At 40.8% G+C, this 19,348-nt stretch overlaps 1 protein-coding gene across 1 annotated transcript in view; it reads left to right on the top strand.

Moving 5' to 3' along the window:
- Positions 1 to 19,348, top strand: part of CPLX4 (complexin 4) — a 32,419-nt gene continuing 13,071 nt past the window's right edge. The window contains exons 1-2 of the mRNA XM_065407000.1: positions 1 to 167; positions 2,735 to 2,822. Of these exons, the coding sequence (XP_065263072.1) occupies positions 1 to 167; positions 2,735 to 2,822 (255 nt within the window). The remainder of the gene's footprint in view (positions 168 to 2,734; positions 2,823 to 19,348) is intronic.

Raw genomic sequence — 19,348 nt, 5'->3', positions numbered from 1 at the left:
ATGGCTTTCTTAATGAAAAGCATGTTGAGCAACCAGGTAAAGAATTTAGGACTTGGTGGTGGAGGTGAGGAAAGCAAAGAAGAAAGTGGTCCTTCCGACCCAGCTGCAGCAGCAGGAATGACTAGAGAGGAATATGAGGAATATCAAAAGCAAATTGTTGAGGAGAAGTGAGTACACATTCCCTTATTATCAATGTGTGACTAATTCATGATGACTTGGCTCATCTGAGACTAACCCCAGAAAAAGTCAGTACATTGTCTCCTTACCCCACATTCCTATTTTTAAGCATAGGGAACATTGCCTTGCCGAACAGCCTCTCCAAAACAAAAGCTCATCTAGCTGCAAATTGTAAGATGTTTTGTATCGTGGTTTCATCCTTCACCCTCATTTCCAATCCTCCCCACCTCCCCACACACTCACCTACACATCTTGTGCTGGTGTTGCTTTTCGCTTCCATATGGGCAAGAGAATTTCTTCAAGTTTATTTCTGTAGGTTTAATGGTGTAAATGCTGGTTGCAATCTAAGAATGCAGTGGTTAATGCTGAAAACCACATGATCTACCCTCTTAAAACATAAATCTGATATGCTTAAAATATTTAATCTCCCCCATTTATCATTGCAAAAATTGAGGACAGGGTAAGAACGAAGAATGTAAAGCTGGTAATGTTTATTCGAAGGATGCTTGACTAATTTCAAAACTATAAATTTAAACCATTTTTTCAGTTGTCCAAACTCTATTAAATGAAGGAGAGAGGTTTTGATCTCTGTTTATAGCTCAGGAATTGTATTTGGCTGATCATTGCAATCCGTAACCACATTCTGACAAGTAAAATGCAGGGGCACTGTTTACATAGCAGATATAAAATAAAATAATGAGTTTCAAGCAGGTAGGAGTTTAAACCCTGTAGAATTATAAAGAAAGACAATTGAATTCTAAATCTCCACTGCATCTAGTTCACTAATGATCAATTACATAATGGTTGTCTAAATCCTACATTTAAGATGATTATAGGTGAAAGGTTAATGACTTATAGAATTTAAGAGGTATCCAGGTCTATATTTAGCAGCAGCAGCTTCAGTCATAAAATTCTGAATAAATGTAACCTGTTTGTAAACACAATTCAAAATGTTACTTTCTTTTCTGGTACATTACATAGGGGGAGATTATTTTTTCTTTTCAATCAGCCTGCAAAAAGATGCTGTGCTGGAATAGATAAGCAAAGCAAGAAATCTGGAGAGGAGGAAAGATTCGAAAGAGAAGAGCATGTTATTTTAATAATGTTTTGAAGTCTGCTGTGTTTGTTAAATATGAAGCTGTGCTATAAGTCAATAACTGAACAATATTCCTTCCAGCACAGGTGGGAATAGGGGAACTGTAATGAAAATGGTTGTGTTTTTGCACAGAAAAACTGAATGATGGAACTGGACGCTGCACTGGTTCTGTAATTGTATTTCAGTTCATCCTGGAATCATGATCACAGATGCAACATCTGGTTTTAGTGACCTCCTAATTTTACTCAGTTTTACAGCTGCACAGCCTGAGGATCAAAGAGGTGAAGTGACTTGCCCAAGGTCACCCAGTGAGTCAGAGGCTCAGACTGGATTAGAACCCCTGACATGACCCCGTTGTCTCCACTATTTTTGTTTAACCTCTAACCAACACTGCTTAGGTTAAAAATGTAAAAATGCATCAATCACCATCTGGAAGGCATGTAAACAAGCAAATGAGAGACTTGTTAAAAGCGAAGGGGTCCTCTAATGAGTCACATAGTCCATTCTCCTGCATCATAAAAAGGTTGATTTCACTATTCATGATAGATGGGCATCAATTCTAGCCTTGATTTTCTAGAACTTCATCTCTGAAGTCACACTTTGACCCCATCTTCTTTATAAAGATTTGAGGATAGCAATAAATAAGTGGGAAATGACTATCTACAAGTATGTGATGGATGTAAAAATGCAGAAAGAGAATCTCTTATTATTGTACATGGGCAGGCTACTTAGAGTATTGGGATGACATTAGGTGAGAAAATGTATGCTGAATATCAGAAAAAGTTCCGGAGTGAGATCTATTCGGCTGTGGAATACCTTTTCAAGTGGACGCTTAAAACTAGCTTACGTGAAACTTTAGAATAGGTTCCACAGAAAATAATGTTGCACCAGCAAGAGGGTGAACTACACGACCTAATAGATATGTCACAGTTGTTATGAATCTACAACAGCCCATTAACCTCTAGTGGACAGGAACAGGAAACTGCATGGCAGGCAATTGCACATTATGTATGCAGGTTTTTAACTTTAAAGGAAGTTTTTCTGCTAAATCCACGTATATTGTTTTGAAAGCTTATGGTTAAGATTTGATCAAACCACTTTTGGTATATGTACAAAAACCAAACATTTTATGAAAAAAATTCATGAAAATTAAGAAGTTTGGAGAGAGAGAGTGTGTGTGTGTGTGTGTGTGTGAGAGGGAAGTTCCCCTGTAAAATGGGCATAATACTAGCCTACCTCCCATAGGTGCCGTGAAGCTGATTAGTAAATGTCTGGAAAGAGCTCTACATATGTTCGTTGTTGTTTGTTTAGTCTGATACAGACTATGCTGTGTTAAAGCATAAAATGGGATGAGAATGACTTCAGCCTGTAGTTTTCTGTAGCTGAGTAATTAGTTCCGTGACAATGACAAGTTGTCACATGATAGGTTTCTGGTTACACACCTATTATTTTGATTTTCAGGATGGAGAGAGATGCAGCGTTTGCACAAAAAAAGGCAGAGAGAGCTTGTCTGAGGGTTCATCTGAGAGAAAAGTACAGGCTTCCTAAGGTAAGATGAAGTCACAATCATGACCTAGTTCGCAGGCCAATTTTAAAACCGTTGCAGTCAGATCTGCTGTCTGGCTGGGGAGATTTCCATACCCATGTCGTCTTCCAATAAATGTGCACATTGAGACTATCGAGTCTCTTGGCCAAAGAGATTCCTATGCTACACTACACTTCACATAACACAAAAATGGAGGAAGGCTGGCTCTAGGTTCTCAAAAGTGGCTAGTGATTTTCAGTGCCTCCATTTTAGGTGCCCAACCTGAGCTGCTTTAAAGGGACTTGATTTTTAAAGGGTGCTCAGATAAATCTCCATCAAGTTTGGCACTCAAAATTGCTTGAAAACCCTGTCTCGTTAAGGCGTGGGGATTGGGCTTCGGAGACCTTAGTTTTATTCCTGGAAGAGATGGCTGAAAATTTTCCATCGGTATGGGTTTTTCAAGAAAATTGGGGTTTGATAAAATGAAATTTTTGGCAAAATGTGTCTGCTTTAGAAAACTTTGATGTTTTTGTCAAAAATCTTTTGTTTTTTTCCAAGGAAAAGTCAAAATTATCCATGGCGGGTGGAGGGGGGGCATTTTCTGACCCACTCTAATTCCTGGCTCTGCCACAGCCTGCCTCTTGCTTTGGGACCCAGTATAGTATCACTTAATCTCTCTGTGCCCAAGTTTCTCCACTTTACCTCGCAGGATTATTGTGAGGCTTCATTGATTAATATTTATATGAGCTACTTCAGATGGGCAGCCCTATAGGAGTGAAAAATATTTTAATGATAAAATAGTGTTACTGAAATAATTTTTAAAAATCTTATGGTTTCTTACTCCAGTTGTCCCACCTACAATAATGGGGGTGAACTGCCCTTTGCAATATTACCGGGTATCACCACAATTAAATATTTGGAGTAAAATTTTCAAAAGTGCCCAGGTGATTTAGGAGCCCACATTCCTTTTTTTTTTTTTTTTTTTTTAAGTGACACACTGTGGAGGCTAAATTCCATTGATTTTTCAATGAGACTTCAGCTCATAAGTGTGTTGGTCATTTCTGAAAATGGGATATAGGCTCTTTTGAAAATGTTACCCTTGGTTCTTGGTATGTATGATTAAGCATAAAAGGGGAGGACAACTTGCAGGTGAGACTTGTGTGGCTTTAGGTTCCTGTTACTCCTCAGTGAGAGAATTTTGGAAGGTCTGTAAGCAGAGTGCTTTGGCAGCAAAAGAAAAGAAGAAAAGAGGAAGTTGGAGCTGAATTGGCATTGGCAGTGGTTTGAGCATTGGCCTGTTAAACCCAGGGTTGTGAGTTCAATCCTTGGGGGGCATTTAGGGATCTGGGGCAAAAATCTGTCTGGGGATTGGTCCTGCTTTGAGCAGGGGGTTGGACTAGATGACCTCCTGAGGTCCCTTCCAACCCTGATATTCTATGATTAGCATTTGGAGCCTTTTTTAAATTTAAAGGTTCATATAGAGGCTGTATACCAAGCATTACTGCTGGACTATTGTATTACAGAGTCTGCAGTTAAATGACAGGATTTAGTTACGACTTAATTATTAGGTTTTAACAGCTGTACTTATACTGTAAATATGGGGAAAGAGTGTGTTTCTAGCTTTGTTCTGTACTGCACTGAACAGAGGGCCAATGCTCAGCAAGACATACACAATAACATTGAAAACTAGGGCTTTCAGCATTTTGATGGCATTGCAAACTCCCACTTCAATGTTGTAGGTTCAAACCCTCTGAACCTTTTGAATGCTGAGTTTCATTTATTCTGCCGTTCTTATAAGGTCAGAAGTTTGTTGCAATGGGTAGTCTCTCCTTCTCCCATCCCTGTCCCTAATGCCACTAATCAAATATTAACTGAGAAACCAAAAGGTAACCCCAAAAGAAGTAAAAGCTGTCAAGCAACAAAGATATCTGGAACATTGCTAACAGCCTGGGCAAGCTGAGATGGCTTCAGGAGCATTTTAGATAGCATGTTGGAGCTGAATTGGCATTGGCATTGGCATTTCTTAAGACAGTGGCATTTCCCAGACTGGTATCCAAATGAATATGTAGAAAGATGTATATGTCTGTCCATAGAGTTAAGTCAATGTGAAATCATAGTGTCTGAAATAGTTGCTCAGAAAATTGACAGGGATTCATTGAGACTCCAGCCTGTTCTATCTGACTTCATGCCTGGCCTCCTCCAGCGGCTGCCAATCTGACCCAAGTATGTGATTCATCTCCACTAATCAGAACTTGCAACCACACCTCCTTTTTCTTTTCTAGTCACTTCTGAGTTCATAGTTGTAGCGTTTTGCTATGGTTTCAGCCTGTGGAAAGTAGCAAAATGTATTTCTTTCCTTCTACATTTCTCTGAGACAAGGCCTTAGAGACCACTGTGGAATATTGTGGACCATAAGTCACTGCCACCTGCTGAGGTGGAGAAGGCTGGGGGGTTTTCCACAGTACTTGGGATAACTGAACTACTAATGATCAGTTTTTTCTGATATTGAACTTATTTTTTTTCTCTTATTAGTGGACTTGTCTGGTGGGTTAGGAGAGCTCTGCAGGAAGATCTAAAGATTGCTTTGGTTAACTTAATTTGCCAATTCTCTGCTTAAAATTTCAGCTTTTATTCCCTTTGCTCTAAAAGACTGGTTTGTCCTCATCGGTAATATGTATTTTCCCCTTGATTCCCTACTCAACCCTCTTTCTGAAGGCTAAGAAGCCCTACAAATAATTCTGGGCCACTCAGCCTTCCTGGGGAGCTAATAGCTGTGTGAACAGCTACACTAGACGAGGCATGGGTGTAATGCTTAGTCTCTTCACCTTAAGCCCTTTAGTACTGGACATTTCTGTGTACGGTGTGAGCAACTGACTCCGTAAAGTTTAAAAGCCAGCCTTACATCTTCGTTTCCTCAGGCAAAGGCCTGAGTTTACATAATAACACATATCTGCTCTTCCAAGACTGCCTTGTAATACAAGTATTTTTCTGACCACAGTTTAACCAGACCAGGAACCAACTCAGTTTCTTATACAGAATCAAACATCTGTTGCATCAATCAGTACTACAATGATTGTCCTTGAAAATCTTTACACTTTTTGCCTAGTGCAAAAAGATAAATGGTTCTCTGGCATATTCCATATAAAGTGAGTACATGGACAGTGGGTGGTATAGCAATATTAATTACAATTGTCTTTGTAATTTTAATGTCCGACTCTTTGAAATGAACGTATTAATCCTCATTACACTTACCATAATTGAGTCACTGTTACCTCGTGCTCCCCATATCTGTTTGTTGTATCCACCTGTTGTCTCTCATTTTATACTTTTTTTCCCCCACCTGGAGGGCCTTGCAGGATCAGATCCGTTAATTGTGCCTCATTATATTTGTCTATGCCTTTGTACTTAGCACATTTAGAATAGAATGAGATGAAGCCGGTTCAAAATTCTGTTGATATAGGACTTGGTCCAGCAGTTTTTGATCATGTGTTTCCAGTGGGGCTATTCGTGTAATTTAAGGCTGCATGATCAGGCCCATAATAGAAAGGGTATTGGGGAGCCATGTAAATGGGGCTCCATGCAGGTGCATTGGGGTCTAGTAGTCCATATTAATTGCGAGCCTAACTGTGGGAAAGTGGATAGAAGGTTAAAAATGGTTAAATTACCTGTAACAGGCAGAGTTGGTCATCTGTTGCCTTTTCCCATCAACATTTATTATTATAGATGATTGGACCATTTTATAAACTTCCATCCACTTTCCCACAATTAGGCTCACAATTCGGGCAGGACTGTGAGGCTCCAATAGGATCACTTCACAGCAGTTTAAAGATTCCTAGAGCGTTTCTCTTTCTATGTTGGATAAAATAGCCATTGTGTACAAATACAACATAAAAGTGTTTTTCGTCCTCAACTATACCGAATTTCTGAGATTTTAGATAGATTCATACTCTCAGATTTTAAGGTCAGAAGGGACCATCGTGATCATCTAGTCTGACCTTCTGCACATTGCAGGCCACAGAATCTCACCCACCCACCCACTCCTGTAAATAGACCCCTAACCTCTAGCTGAGTTACTGAAGTCCTCAAATCATGATTTAAAGACTTCAGGTTACAGAGAATCCACCATTTACACTAGTTTAAACCTGTAGGCAACCTGTACCCCATGCTGCAGAGGCAGGCAAAAAAACCCCAGGGTCTCAGCCAATCTGACCCAGGGGACAATTCCTTCCTGACCCCAAATATAGTGATCAGTTAGGGGTATATTCCTTTGTCAAGAGTTCCTCTGGATGGCATTGACTGACACCTTCTTGGAACAGGGGGCATTGTCTTGAGTTCTCTGCTTGGTGTCCTCCTCTGGATCCCTTGTTTGATCCAGTGATCTATACCCCCATCCCTGTTTTTCATTTTCTGTCTCTTGTAATCAGCTGAGTTTCTGGCTCTGTGGCCCTTCTCTCACCTGAGAGGGCGGGCTTTCCTTTGTTTTGGTGGACTCTGCCCCCTGACCCAGGATTCAACTAGGCTGAATCAAGATACATTTTATCGAACATATGACTGCTGAGTCAAGGCCTTATAAGTAAAGTTCTAGTAACTAGTGCAGTGTATGTAAACGTCAGGTTATTGTAGCAGTAAACTCATAGCATTTTCCTGCAGTCTTCTTTTACTGGGTGAAAAAGGGTTAGGGTTAGGGTTTATCTGGGATGATGGCCCTATTAAATGTTGAGAAGTCTCCATGCAACTTTGTTCTCTATATTAACTAAGCAGCAATAATGAAATTAACAATCAACAGGGAGTTCAACACATTCAAAATGCCCTCAACTAACAAATTATTAATCCGCCCAGGTACTTCATTCATAATTGCTCAGGGTTACTATCACAGAGGCTATGTAACAGCAGGGAATAAAGAGTCAACCATGGGCCCATCAGCAACCATCCTATTAAGGCCCAACTTAAAGAAAAGTTAAGAAAAAAATCTTCCCATGAGCTGTCAGCTCTTGTAATTTTAACTTTGCCAAAGCACGGATTTGGGAATGGATTTTTCTGGGAGGAAAAAATAAGTCTATGGCATCTTCTTTCCTGTGCAAAAAGAATGTGCTAACTACTGAAATGGGTAAGGAAAATGTAGGATGTCAGCAATAAATCTAACACAGTTGAGCCCCTCTTATATTAACCCCTCTTATCCGAATGCTTCTGTTATCCTAATTTAGATTACGTTCTTCTGTGAGCATCACTTACCTGGAAAAACTCCCACTTTTATTGACACTTCCATTTACCAGAATAAATTCCATGACCTCAGTTTTATTTGGATAAATGGGGTTTTTACTGTAATAGCATAACCATTGCTGAAGGCTACCAATAGAGATGGTCAGAAAACCCAGGAAAATAATGTCACACTTTTTAAAAAAAAATGTTCCATTTTGCATGATTTCAAATGGATTCATTTTCTGGTTTTCATGGATTTTTCACAATATTTTTACCAACATTTTATAAAAATGTCTTATTTAATAAAAACAGTGTATTCTTTGTGGGGGAAAAAAGGGAGGGAGTCCATTTTCTATAATGTCTTAAAAACAATTTTGATAAAATTTGTCTAAAATATAGATTAAAGTCGTGGCAAGTTTCACCAAAAAACCAGAAAAAAAATCTGTCAATTTTTTCTCAAAAATGTTTGTAAAAAGGCCATTATTTCATTAAAATCTTTTTGTGTGGAAAAATTTCCATCAGCTTTAGCTAGCAGTATGAGACTTCTTGCCATGAGTTTTGTTCTTGCTTATTTGAGCACAATAAGAAGGATTTAACCTGATCAAAGTTGATAAAAATACTGAAGTCACTTGGTGTCCCTTCTTTGCTTTGATCTGGAAGGTGATGGAGAAAAATAAACATACTGGAAGAGTTAGACAAGGGTTTTTTTAGCAGATTTTTTTGGGGGGCGTTTTTTGTTGCCCAAACTTATCTGATTTAAAAACAATTTTGAAATTTAGTGAGAATCGTGGCAGTGGAGTTCAATATAAATGTATGCCTTGTTTATGTATTGTTCGGGTTACCCCAATATATCAATGAGGTACAACAAGAAGTTTCTTGTTCTGGCAGAGGTGCATTTTGATATGCTTCCTAAAATGGCTCTGTGGTTCCTTGGCTAAAATGCCAAATGTTGTCGTTATTGTTGTTGTTAATTATTTGAATTGTGGTAGCACCTTGGAGAACCAGTTATTGTCCAAGATCCTATTGCATGGAGCTGGTTGGAAAATTTTTGACAATTTTTTTCATCAAAACTTGCCAATTCATCAAAAGTGGAACAGGGACACATATCCAGACTTGAAAAGAGTCAATTTTTTTTATTGTTAAAAAAAAAAAAAAAAAATTGGTTTTGACATTTTTTGACACAACTTTTCATTTCAATGTTTAAGCTAACTAGCCTGAAAAAATGTTTTTAAAAGTCTAAATCTAAACAAGACATTTCAAAATTATTGAAACAAAATGTTTCAACTAATCCAAAACAAAAACATTATTCATTAATATTTTTTTAGATTTGGGTATTTTGTTCTGATTCAAAACAGGAAAAATTTAAGTCTTAAAAATATTCATAGGACAGGAAAACTATTTCCAACACAACTCTACTATTGTGCTTGGTGTAGTCCATACACCAAACAAAAGGACAGTCCCTACCCAAAAGAGCTTCCAATCTAAAAATTTTAGCCACCTTATAACCCTTTCTAAAGTGGCATTCAACTCTTCAATGCATCAGGTACTTCCTTTATCACCATATACGTAAACTACTATTTGCCTGTTTTCTGTGAAGGTAAGGCACAAGATAAGCAGCACCCTATCACTTTCCCTGGTTGGTAAAATTGGGAATAAGAGACCTGCACAGGTCTTGTGAGTTTATTTGCATGAATGTTTGTTTTTATAGCTAAAAGTCAGGAAGCAGAACTTGTAGTAAAAAATTTTCACCAACTAAAGTTTTCTCATTAAGAATACTGTAGTAATGTTCATTGTGCAACAAAATAAAGGCCTTTTTCGTGGAGATTCTTCACCCACTGTTAAGAAGTCTCCAGTTTCATGCTACAGGACTATGATTGAGCCCAAAGTGCTGTTCAAACATGGTGACATTTTTCAAACTAATCTTTCATTTTGGTCTGAAAAATGGACCACCACTGGTAGCTGTCTGACTCCCTCTAACAACTCTCTGGTATTCCATGCTGATATAAATCACAGGAGTCGACCAGCAAAACTAAACTTGTTATGCAGATTTCTTAAAACAATTCCAGTTTTCCATTGCATGTCAATAATTTTCCTGTACATGAGTGTTGATTGCTTTAGGAGGCCCATCACCCACCTCTGTACTTTTAACCACTGTTACTTGCAATCCTAAGAGAACCTTCTGCAATAATCTGTTTTAATGTGAGTAGGTAAGCTGTCTTGTTTAAGAAATTTACTGTTGCCACTGTTGTGGTCAAAGACCCCCACGCAGTCATTTTAGTTCAAAGACTCAAGCCTGAGGCCAGTTTATTGACATACATACCAGTGCACTGGGGTGCAGTCCGAAGACTGACACCCCGAGCAGCAGCTCGCAGGCTACTTTATTTCATCAAACCGCAAGCAAAGTACAAACAATAGTCATGAGTTAAGAAATTAGGGTTGGGGTTAGTCCCTCCCCCAAACCGCAAGTTAAGAAAGTAGGGTCGGGGTCAGTCCCCCCCCCCCCCCCGTACCTTCCTTATTAATTTTCCGAGAAGTGGTTTTCCCCAGGGGTGGTACTTGGCACCAGTTTGGGTACATTTCTCAAGACACGTTATTTTCCGGGGTCTTTTGGTTAAAGATTAGGGGGGGGTTCCATGGGACGCCTAAAGAGGATCTATGATTGGCTATTTTTGCAGATAGCTGGAATCACGGAGTGGGTCACTGATCATTCAAAGGAGAAGCTGCATGAGTCAGTTTGCATTTAGCTAAAGTTACCTATTGCTTCACACAAGCAGTTATTATATTTCATCAGCCATGAACATATTTCATTAGTACTGCTGCTGGGGCTTTTTATTCTTTCCCCCCTCCCCCCTCCTCTGGACATGACACTTGACCGAGTTTGGCAGAAAACTGTGTTTTTTAGTCTAGTTCAGGCCCTGGCCTGGGCCCTGCTTTGTGTAAGGGTAGTTAGCATAACAGATCTTTGTTGGAGGGTTTATTTTGGGGCCTTCAGATTCACAGCTCTGGCTATCAAAAAGAAGCCCCCCCCCCTCTATTTCCCCACACCACTTCTCAGTCTCCCTGAAGAATATTATAACATTCATTAAACCATCACACAGCCACAAATTCGTCAAGGCCTTTGTTGGAGCTTGTATCCTTAAGCAGTCTCTGGAGGGCACCCTGTATGTCTTCATTTGCTTTCTTTCCCAGGGGAGGTGCTTTTTGGTAGGTCTTCTGTGTGCCACTGTCTCCATCCTGTCTCTGTATTTAATGGCACTAATGAGGTTGGAGGGAGTTTTACTGTATAGTGGGGGGAAAAAATCAAAATAATTCCCTAAAGCATACATGAGCACAAAGCATTTTAAGAAAGTTGCAATCTGTGGGCTCGACAGTTACCCAGTGCTGTGTATGGGATTTTGGAGAGTCCTGTATCATTCATATATCTCCAGTGGTCTGCTAGAAAAATAAATAAAACCCTACTGGTGTACCATCACACTGTCTCAGAGAAACAGCACCTGACTATTGAAATAGCCTCTTTGAGAGCCTTCCCAAGGCAAAAATATTGCAAGGAAGTTTACATACACTTCACACGGCCAGCTTCATCTAATATTTTAATGTCATTCAAAAACTCTTCTGTTTTTTGCATGAAAACCTGAGACTGCTGGTGTATGAATTAAATGGAGAATTTAAAAACACGGTCCCTAACCTATAGCTGAACTATATTTTACACATCTACCTCCTACAAAAAACATAACTTAGTACTAAAGTAGTTACAGCCACCTCTGCCCAGTGGTTTAAAGAATTCCCTTCCAAAACATCAAAAATGTTTAAAACAAACAAACAAAACAAAACAAAGCTGGGAACCTAACCACAAAGTAGTTAAAACTGATCTATCAGTTAGAAAACAAAACCACATTGCTTCAGAAAATGATTATAAACACACACATGTATTATTTAAAAAGCAAGTATAAATCTGTGTATTGTATGTAGCGTACTTAGTCTATTACTAACCTTTAGCCATTAAAGGCCCTCTGGTGACCTTTTCATAACATTACATCACTCTTACTTTAAAGCATAACCAAATGTTGGTACCTAAAACTCACCAGCTTTAAAAGCAAATAGCCCTGTTAAAAAAAATCAAACTTGCAGCTTCATAAAATTATGCCATCTTTCTTTATATGACTTGGCAAACCTTGTTCATTACCAGATGTAAAACCAATTTTTTTTTAGTGATCCAATCTATCATTTAAAATATATACCCTTCTCCATAACTGAAAACTTGCTGACTGACTTTAATTGCTCAGTGACATCAATGAAAACTGCTGCTATCAAATGTGGTAGGATTATTTTTAAATAACACTGTGTAAAAATGAAATTGACCTTCTTTGTTTGTCACTTTCTCCCTTTCAACTCTTCATTATTGAATAATACATCTGTGAACTATTAGAAAGCGAAAACAATTTTATATTAGCCCTTAGACTGGGATAGTCAAAGGATCCTAAACCTAAAATCACAGCCTAAGAGTCTGAATGGACACACTTTTTCTTTTGCAGTTGAAAGTTATCTCACTTGTGGCTTTTCATTGGATTTCTCCATTGTAATAGCAGCACTAACACTTCTTAGGTCTTAGATTCATAGTTTCCAGGGTCAGAAGGGACCATTGTAATCATCTAGTCTGACCTCTTACATAACACAGGCCATAGAACTTCCCAAAAGTAATTCCGAGAGCAGATCTTCTAGAAAAATATCTAATCTTGATTTAAAAATTTCCAGGGATGTAGAATCCACCATGACATTGGTAAATTGTTCCAATGGTTAATAATGCTCGCTGTTAAAAATGTGCACCTCATTTCTAGTCTGAATTTGTCTACCTTCAACTTCCAGACATTGGATTGTTATACCTTTCTCTGCTGAGGAGCCCATTATCAAATATTTGTTCCCCATGTAAGTACTTGTAAACTGTGACCAAGTCACACATTAACTTCTTTTGTTAAACTAAATAGATTGAGCTCCTTTGAGGCTATCACTATAAGGCAGGTTTTCTAATCTTTTAATCATTTTTGTGGCTCTTCTCTGAACCCTCTCCAATTTATCAGAATCCTTCTTGAATTGTGGACACCAGAACTAGACACAGTACTCCAGCAACGGTTGTACCAGTGCCAAATTCAAGGTAAAATAACATCTTTACTACCCAAGATTCCCGTTTTTGCTTACAAGGATCACATTAGTCCTTTTGGCCAAAATGTCGCACTGGGAGCTCATCTTCAGCTGATTATCCACTGCCACCCCCCAAAAATGTTCAGAGTTGCTGTTTCTCAGGATAGAGTCCCTCATCCTGTAAGTATAATGGCCTACATTATTTGCTCCTAGATGTACACATTTAGTCATATTTAAAACACACATTGTTTGCTGGAACCCAGCTTGCCAAGCTATGCAGACTGCTCTGTATCAGTGATCTGTCATCTTCCTTATTTACCACTCCCCCAATTTTTTGTTATCTGCAAATTTTATCAGAGAGGATTTTATATTTTCTTCCAGGTCAGTGATAAAAATGTCCAATAGTGTAGGACCAAGAACCGATCGCCGTTGGACCCCACTAGAAACACACCACTTGATGATGATTCCCCATTTACATTACATTTTGAGACCTATCAGTTAGCTAGTTTTTAATCCAGTTAATATATGTCCTATTAATTTTATATGCTAGTTTTTCAATTAAAATGTGCAGTACCAAATCAAATGCCTTATAGAAGCCTAAGTATATTACATCAACACTATTACCTTTATCAACCAAACTTGTAATCTCATCAAAAAAGGTATCTAGTTAGTTTGAAATGATCTGTTTTCCCTAAGACCATGTTGATAGGCATTAATTATATTACCCTCCTTTAGTTCTTTATTAATTGAGTCCCATATTAGCTGCTCCATTATCTTGCCTGGGATCAATGTCAGATTGACAGGGCTGGCTCCAGCATTTCTGCCGCCCCAAGCAAAAAAAAAAGCCGCGATCGGCGGCGGCAGTTCGGCAGCAGGTCCTTCGCTCCTAGACGGAGTGAGGGACCTGCCGCCCCTGAATTTCCGCAAGTGCCGCCCCTTTCCCTTGGCCACCCCAAGCACCTGCTTGTTAAGCTGGTGCCTGGAGCCGGCCCTGCAGATTGACATGCCCATAATTACCTAGGTCATCCCATTTACCTTTTTTAAATATTGGCACAACGTTAGCTTTCTTCCAGTCCTCTGTAACTTTCCCAGTGCTTCAAGAATTATTGAAAATCAGCACTAATGGCCCAGCAACCTAACTTGCATCCAAGAGTTTTAAAAGAGATGGCTGTCTGGACCTTTTGATTTAAAAATGTCTAACTGCTGTTTAATATCATCCAGAGATATTAGTGGAATGCAAAGAATGTTATCAGATTATATGACTGCATAATCTGTTTCCTCCTCCCTCCCACCCCCCAAATACAGAACAGAAATATTTATGGAATGTTTCTGCCTTTCCTGCTTTATTATTGATCATTCTACCATTTCCATTTAGTAATGGATCAATACCACTGTTAGGAGTCTTTTTGTTGGTAATATTCTTTAAAAACTCCTTTTTATTGTCCTTAGCTCTGCTTGCCGTAGATTTCTCCTTGTGTCCCTGTACTTCCTTTATCAATTTTCTACAGTTCCTTCGCTTCTGATTTATATTCATTACTATCAGCTTCACCTTTCTTCCTTTTGTTGTACATTATTTTTTTTATAGCTGCCTTCACTTCCCCTCTAAACCAGGTCATATTTTTTAACCAGCACAGCCTTATTCCTCGATTATGGGATTGTGTCTTTTGGGGCATCTAGTAAAATGTTCTTAAACAATTACCAATTATTAGTGACATTTTTCTGATTAATTCCTGCTACCAACTGACTTACCTCATAATTGTTTTAAACTTTGTGAAATTGGCCCTTTTAAAGCACTAAGTACATATATCACTGGTCTGGACTCTATACTGTTTGCATATTACAAATGTGATCAAGTCATGTTCACTCATACCTAAACTATCATTAATTTTTAGTTTTGTGATCACTTCCTCTTTATCTGTCACAATGCACTCTAATATAGATTTCCCCCTTGTTGAATACAACACTTTTTGAGTTAGGAAATTGTCATCTATTATATTTAGAAATTCCATGGATGGCAGCATGACATTTCCTGATCTTTCCTTGGGGGTACCAAGGGTGGGAGGTACCTCGCTACCACCTGCCCTACGCATGAGGAAGCCTTGTCTGTATCTGCCCCCCCTAGTCTGTCAGCTCCCCAACTCCACCTCCCACAGGCAAACACAAATATTCCCCTCTTAGCCTATGCAGGCTCTGCTGTCCCTCTGCAGACACACTGCAACCCCTGGACCCTCTGAGCATCCCCCTAGAGTGTCTAGTCTCTGTTCCACTGGACACTTGTAGTAGTCATAGATTCATTGTTCCCAAAGAAGCAGTACACACCAGCTTAGCAGTTTCACCTCAGATCACCGCTCTGGTTAACATACAGCACTTAGATATGCTTATAGTGAAAACCAATAAAAGTAAACAAGTAAAAGTTTATTTAAGAAAGTACAGAGATTTGAGAAGTAGCAAGTCAAAGTATTGGAAACAAAGGTTACATGTCAAATAAAATTATAATACACGTTCTATAGCCTAGACTTAATTAACCAGATACTTTCCTGTCTAATGAAGTTTAGCTCCCCAAAGTCTTTGCAGTGTTTTCAAGCCAGGTTGGCTGTGACCTTCCTTTCATAAGACCGAACACATTGACAGTTCATCTCCTCAGTGAAGGATCCCAGATGTACCTCAGTACTCCTGGTTCTACCCCAAAAATCCATTGTCTTTACCTGTAAACAACATGCCCCCCAGCTGTTTTTGTTTTTTCCTGCAGGTTGCCTCTCATGTGAATTCATAATCTCTTCATTTGCATCAGGCTCAGTAAGACACTGTGAGACATTGACTACACAATGACCAGCCAGAGAGATGAGGGTCTACTACCCCCGCCCTGAACAGAACCTGTGTATCACCTTCTGGTGACCTGTCAGCTCACATAATTTAAGGACATATTTTTCAGTATGGATGCATAACTCCTTAAATGTTATCTGTACATATGATGACTAGTAAGCTATTGGGTCTTGGTAGACACCTTACATGCCACCCTTTAGTGAACTATTATATAGATTCCTGATCCAGGGAATCCCTGTAAACCTCTATGTATGTACCCTTTATTCCTTCTGCCAGTTTGCACCACCAGTTTGCATATGTAACTCAGGTTGATCATACAGCTTTATTTCCTACACATTATAGATAGGTGCATAAGGAGCTGGTCATCCTATTCTCTAGCGTGATTTGGTGTTCTGTAGCAGACACCAATTACAACCCCATCTTGTGCATTGTCTGTCAGGATGTTAATCCGTAAGCATTCAAGATGATTTACTTTGAGTTATCAGTGACATGAAGCAGGCAATGCTATTTTGGACAAAAAGGGCCACTTCCCTTCCCCTTTTGCCACTTGATCCTTCCTAAATACAGACGCTCCCCAGGTTACGCAAGACCCGACTTACGCAAATTCACACTTCCGGAAAAAGTTCCATAAGCCAGAAATAGGATTTTCGAGTTGCAGAAATTTTTGCGTAACGTACGGGTATACGTTTCCAACTTACGCAAAATTCGAGTTACATCAGGCTTTCCGGAACGGAATGATTGCTTAAGTCTGGGGGTGTCTGTAGGTTAGAACCATTGATTTTAACATTCCAAAAGTGTGAATCATCCCACTAGGTTTCAGTAATACCAACTAGATCAAATTTATGCTCACAAATGAACAAATACAGTTCTTGTTTGTTACCAGGTTCCTAGCACTGGCGTAGTCAAAGAATTTCTTTCTTTCATGCCCCTGCAGCCCCCGGGGGGGTGGGGAGGATGACAGAGGGTCTCCACACACAGCCCCTGCCTGCAAGTACCGCCCCCACAGTTCCCATTGGCCGGGAACTGCGGCCAATGGGAGCTGCGGGAGCAGTGCTTGCAGGCAGGGGCAGTGCTCAGAGCCCCCTTCTCCCCCCCCCCCGGGACATGCCAGCTGCTTCCACAAGCAGCGCAGGGCCAGGGCAGGCAGGGAGCCTGCCTTAGCTCCGCTGTGCCGCTGACCAGAAGCCGCCCAAGGTAAGCACCGCCCGGCCGGAGCCCGCACCCCTCACCTCCTCCTACAGCCAAACTCCCTCTCAGAGACCGCACCCCCCTGCCCCAGCCCTCAACCCCCTCCTGCACCCAGACTCCCTCCCAGAGCCTGCACCTTGCTCCTCCTCCTGTACCCCAATCCCCTGCCCCAGCCGTGAGCCCCCTCCTGCACCCAAACTCCTTCCCAGAGCTTGTACCCTGCACTCCCTCCTCTACCCCAATCCTCTGCCCCAGGCTCAGCCCGGAGCCACCTCCTACACTCTGAACCCCTCAGCCCCAGCCCAGAGCCTGTACCCCCTCCTGAACCCCTGCCCCAGCCCTCAACCCCCTCCCACACCCAAACTCCCTCCCAGAACCTGACCCTGCACCCTCTCCTGCACTCCAGTCCCCTGCTCCAGCCCTGAAACCCCTCCTGCACCCAGACTCCCTCCCAGAGCCTGCACCTTGCTCCTCCTCCTGTACCCCAATCCCCTGCCCCAGCCCTGTGCCCCCTCCTGCACCCAGACTCCCTCCCAGAGTCTGCACCTTGCTCCTCCTCCTGCACTCCAGTCCACTGCCCCAGCCCTCAACCCCCTCCCACACCCAAACTCCCTCCCAGAACCTGCACCCCCTCCTGCACTCCAGTCCCCTACTCCAGCCCTGAAACCCCTCCTGTACCCAAACTTCCTCCCACAGCTTGCACCCTGCTCCTCCTCCTGCACCCCAACCCCTGCCCCCGGCTCAGCCCGGAGCCACTTCCCACACTCCAAACCCCTTGGCCCCAGCCCAGAGCCCGCACCTCCTCCCGCAACCCAACCCCCTGCCCCAGCCCGGTGAAAGTCAGTGAGGGTGGGGGAGAGTGAGAGAGGGAGGGAGGGGGGATGAAGTGAGCAGGGCAGGGCCTCGGAGAAGGGGCAGGGGCAGGGATGGGGCCTTGGAGAAGAGGCGGGGCAGGGCCACGGGGCAAAGGTGTTTGGTTTTGTGTGATTAGACAGCTGGCAACCCTAGTAATGCTTAGGCCCTGATGCTGCAGTAATCTCTAAACAGGTGGTCTCCTCTCCCCAAACACACACACACACACACACACACACACCTCTGTCCAAAATCCCAGTGAGCCCAATGGATTTCTCCAGTGCTCATTGTAGGATTCTGGCCTCATTTTTCATTCAATCCCCTCTAATCAAACTTCCAATGACAATAGTGGGAGTTCTGCCCAAGTAAGGGCAGAAACTCTGAGTCAGCAAAACAGTTAAGCACGTGCTTTGCTGAATTGGGTCCTAACTGGATAAGTGTTGCAAGATTCACCATTTTGGATCTGTGCGTCTATATGATCTGTTATTTTCTTGGTTGTAACCCAGCTTTCCTCCCTCTGATCATAGAAAATATATATATAAATTATACATTGAAAAAAACAAAGAATTAGATTCAAATTATCTCCCCCACAAAAGCATACCCCTTCATTATCCTTCTAAAGCACTGCATAATACTCTCAAAAAGGTAATACGGCAGCCCAAACTTTAACCAGTTGGAATCGTTGGCCTGAATCTAAATAACAGGCTATTGAACTGAAAGGCGTAAATTTTAACAATATCAAAAAGTATCCTAAGGTGTAAATAAAATAATGAACGTCAAGATTAAAAAGGGCCCCCACATCAGTGCAAAACCTAAAGCTCCATGCTATTTGGACCAGATTTATAGGAGAAAACAGTTCCTTAATGAACCTTAATCCTATTAACAGAATTGTCAGCTTAGGTTTGTCATTGAAAAGATGTTTTCACCCATGAGAGGTATTATTTGTTGACAACTTTCGCCTCTCCACAGTAGTCCGCATATCAACTATTTCCAAGGTAAGATCTGTCTCTACTGCATGTTTTTAATACAGTGAACTGGATTCAGCTTATTAATTGATTTTTTTACCCAACACTGGGCTTGGACTCAGTTGAATATTTCTTACCCACCTTACCCACACACACGGTCCCATTGAAGTCTCAAGTTTGTAGGATTAGGCCTCAAAAAGAAGGTGAAAATAGGAGATACCTCATGAGTTGCATTTTAAAAGCTCATCATTTGAGGAAAGTTCCTGTTATCCTAACTTAGGTTATGATCTCCAAAATTGTGTACTAAATAGTGTCTCTTTTCAAACATCATCATAATGGGACTGTTAGGCTAGTTTGAGCAATTGATATAAATATACAGCTAACCTG

Source organism: Emys orbicularis, chromosome 6 (genome assembly GCF_028017835.1).
Source record: "Emys orbicularis isolate rEmyOrb1 chromosome 6, rEmyOrb1.hap1, whole genome shotgun sequence".
In the NCBI taxonomy this organism is placed as follows: Eukaryota; Metazoa; Chordata; order Testudines; family Emydidae; genus Emys; species Emys orbicularis.
This window is presented reverse-complemented; position numbering and strand designations above follow the sequence as displayed.